Here is a 3,947-nt window from a genome sequence, read left to right as displayed (position 1 = left end):
GAGAGGGGGAGGGAAGAAGGGGGAGGGTGAGGAGGGAGAGGGGAATGGGGAGGAGAGAGGGGAAGGGGAGGAGAGAGGGGGGAGGGAAGAAGGGGGAGGGGGAGGGAGGAGGGAGGAGGGAGACGGGGAGGAAGGAGGGAGGGAGACGGGGAGGGATGGAAGGATGGCGGGATGGAAGGACGGAAGGAAGCTCGCTCCCTCCCCCCCCCTTTTTTTTTTTTAAATTTGAGACAGAGTCTTGCTCTGTCACTCAGGCTAGAGGGCAAGGGTGCCATCTCTGCTCATTGCAACCTCCACCTCCCAGGTCAAGTGATTCTCCTGCCTCAGCCTCTTGAGTAGCTGGGATTACAGGCACCTGCCACCACACCTGGCTAATTTTTGTATTTTGTATTTGTTTTAGTAGAGACAGGATTTTGTCATATTGGCCAGGCTGGTCTTGAACTGCTGACCTCAGGTGATCCACCTGCCTTGGCTTCCCAAAGTGCTGGGCTTACAGGTGTGAGCCACTGTGTCTGGCCCTCCCTTTAATTTTTGTTGAAAAATTTTCTGGGCATGCTTCTTTCTAAATTATTGATTACTATTAAATATTTGTTGCTGCACAACAAGTATACACTTCATAATCAAATTTTAACTTTTAACCATCCAAACCCAAAACAAAAGCTTATTATTTTTAATACCAATAAAAGTATTTATACTAGGTTGTTTCTATCCTCTGTGCATTCAAAGAAATTGAGCTGAATGCATTTGAGAGATGCAGTAATTGAAACCGGCTTATGAGTATAAAAAGATAGGCTAAGCATTTATAGTATGTGAGTTTCCTAAAATTCGCTTTATGTTTTTCACCTAAATTTCACTTTAAGTGAAAGGTAATACAGTAAGAATGTTCAGTATCCTAAGTAAATAACTTTTAAAAAGCAGCATTCATTTCTATAGCATAGGTATAAAGAGTAAGTTTTCTTATACAGCCTATATTGTAGATACTGTGATTAAATTTTAGTATTCTTTAGTTTACCTGATAGTTGCAAAATCTTTAAAACTTAATGAGTATATTCCTCTACGAATGCCAAGGCTTTAGTAATGATCGCAGCCTCTGAATTAAAAGGTCTCCAGAAAACAAGTGCACAGCTAGCAGGTTCATTGTTATAGCTACAATGAGCAAACCTGGACCAAACAGTTCCACTTCTTTTCACCTCAAGATCAAAAAGGACACTAAACAGTTTCATAAAACTAAATACACCAGCAATACAAGTTTCCATCCTTTCCATCAAAATACTTAATCTCACCACAAATAATCTAGAAAACATTTTGCAATGTCAAACAAAGCTCCAACCAGATGTTAAAGATGTCTGTGCTTACCAGTGGTGATGTCATCATCAACAAGGTCATGTTCTTCCTCCTGGACTTTGGCTTCAGGCCCTGAGGCATCAGGAGCAGTGGTGATAGTCTGCATGGCTTCTGATGTGACTCCAGCTAAAACAAATGTGAATCACAAGGTTTCATTTTAAAACATGAAAAGGCCAACAGAAATTTTAAAGATTTTTAATTTACTTAATGGATGTAAACACATTAAAAAATATATATGTTCACCAAAATTAGAAAGATACAAATCAATGAAGAAAACATTTGCATGTGTTCTATTTATTTTTGTGTCTATATGTACATGGGTATATACTATATTTACTTTTAATCTAGATCTCGGAAAAAAACAGAAACAGGATGCTGAAGTATTACACTTTTTTACTTTATTCTTGTCAATGTTTTTGCTACAGTTACTTTACCTGATTTAGACAATTATGCAACAAAGAGGAAAACACTCTGGAAAGTGAGGATTATTTTTAAAGTTTACTTCTTTTTAATGTTAGTTTATAACTTGAAAGTTGGGAGGAAAGATGAGGACAGGAGAAGAATTTGTGCTCTAGGGCTAAGTAAGGGACCTGAAATGCATTGCCCAAAAAGAGTGTAACACCTCCCTCTATGAAGAAATTCAATATGAGGTCACATAATTATCACAATGAAAGAAGCTAACTGAAAGCAGACTGGCAAAGAAGTTCTGAGGCCAAAAGCTTCCATTCTGTAAACCACCTGAGAATTTGTTAGCTCACAGAAATGTCATTTCCTTACATACCTATCCTTTCATATTTGATGATAAATATTTGTTGTCAACTTGCATCTGTCACATTATTTCTCAATTTCTCAACAGATAGTAGGGGGTTCATCAAGATTTTTCACATGGTTATCGAAAGATGTTGTTCAGTCATGATAATGTACAAATCTGCCCATTAGGAGTTACTCTAGGAGTTAAACTTTCTGACCAAATAGTCTTATATGTATAGCAATAATTGCCTATATATAATCCATTTAAGTATATAAAAAAAAAAACACTTCTTTGGTTCAAGGAGTTATTTTCTTCTAAGGGGCATTCACTTAAACATTTATGGGAAATTTAGCCTTGCCGACTCCAGTTAACCAAAGGCATCAAAAGAGGAAGAATCTTAGTCACTAACCACCATAACAAATCCAGAAATGGACCTACCAGTAGGCAGTTCCAAGCTCTAAGGATTTAAACTTGGGGGCTGAAACACACCATTCAGTACCATTACTTATTCAGAGTTGCTTTTAAATATAATGCTAAAGAATGATTCCTGATAAATAAAAAATGACAAAGCTACCACTTCACATAAGGATTTGTTTTCAAAAATATTTTAATTTTTGTTTTAGGCTCAGGGGTACCTGTGCAGGTTTGCTACATCAATTGCATTTTGTGGGGGTTTAGTGTACAAATTATTCCATTACTCAAACATAGTACCCAATAGGTAGTTTTTCAATCCTTACCCACTTACCAGCCTCCACCCTCAAGTATGCCCCGTGTCCACTGCTCCCTTCTTTGTGTTCACATGTACTCAATGTTTAACTTACAGAAGAATTTTTATTGTTAGATTTATATGATTAATTTTAACATAAAGGAGGGGATATACTAGAAAAATATTAATTACTTTATTAAAGAGAGCTATCAGTAAAATAATTACAAAGAGGAGATAAGGTAAACATCACATTCCTCAACAGATATTGCTGAAATACAAAATCAAAAATCATCATTTCACATTAAATCAATATAAGTATTTGAAATATCTCAGTCTCATTTCTTGCTTAGAACTTTGTAATATTTAAAATGATCAGAGAAACACTGAAAAAAATATTAATAGTTTGGATTGTAACAATCAGTATTAGTATTTTCCTTTCCTATAAAACTAAAGGATCAATGATAATAAAGCTGGTATTTATGTAGTAACAAGTTTATGGATCCATTTACCTTTATCTCATTTAATAAGAGAGGCTAAGTAATTGCTCAACATAATATAGCTACTAAATTCAGGAACCAGAATTGAGACATAGGTCTTTTGATTTCAAACTTCAATATCAATTTATCACCAAATCTTTCCTGGGACTAAGTTCCTGGGAATAGGGTGGGAGGTGCCACAGAACATCACAGCATAACCATGAAATCATAGAGTCATACAATACTGATTATAAACACTACCAAGCATTCCATAGAGTTCCTGTGCTGTGCCAGTTAACTATTCAACCAAGGGAATTCAGTATTTTGGAACAGAGCTTAAGGAACAAACACGTACATCTCAAAGTAACAGGCACAAAGACCAGGGAGCAGGGCTAAAACTGGTTCTGTGATTGATGCTTTCCAAAACATAGTAAGGGTTACAAAATCCTTAGCAGAAAAAAAATACAAAGAAAACTACAGACCAGTATCTCTCATAAATATAGTCTCAAGAATTCTTATCAAAATAAAAGCAACAGCAACATATGAAAAGAATTATATACCATAACCCAGTAGGGTTTATTCCCAGCGTGAAAGGGATTCAATTTGCCAAATTGGATCAATATAATCCAAAATATTAACAGGCTGAAGAAAAACAGAATTCCTGATCATA

The 3,947-nt window shown here is 36.0% G+C and overlaps 1 protein-coding gene across 1 annotated transcript in view; it reads right to left on the bottom strand.

The window, feature by feature from the left end:
• Window positions 1-1,494, bottom strand: part of LOC108304548 (WD repeat-containing protein 7) — a 202,552-nt gene extending 201,058 nt beyond the window's left edge. Inside the window, exon 1 of the mRNA XM_017528784.2 lies at window positions 1,357-1,494. Within this exon, the coding sequence (XP_017384273.1) occupies window positions 1,357-1,450 (94 nt within the window). The 5' untranslated portion in view covers window positions 1,451-1,494. The remainder of the gene's footprint in view (window positions 1-1,356) is intronic.
• Between the last annotated feature and the right edge of the window lie 2,453 nt (window positions 1,495-3,947).

This window comes from Cebus imitator, unplaced genomic scaffold, assembly GCF_001604975.1.
Source record: "Cebus imitator isolate Cc_AM_T3 unplaced genomic scaffold, Cebus_imitator-1.0 Scaffold55, whole genome shotgun sequence".
Classification (NCBI taxonomy): Eukaryota; Metazoa; Chordata; class Mammalia; order Primates; family Cebidae; genus Cebus; species Cebus imitator.
The sequence above is the reverse complement of the archived record's forward strand: the minus strand, read 5'-3'. Positions and strand labels throughout refer to the sequence as shown.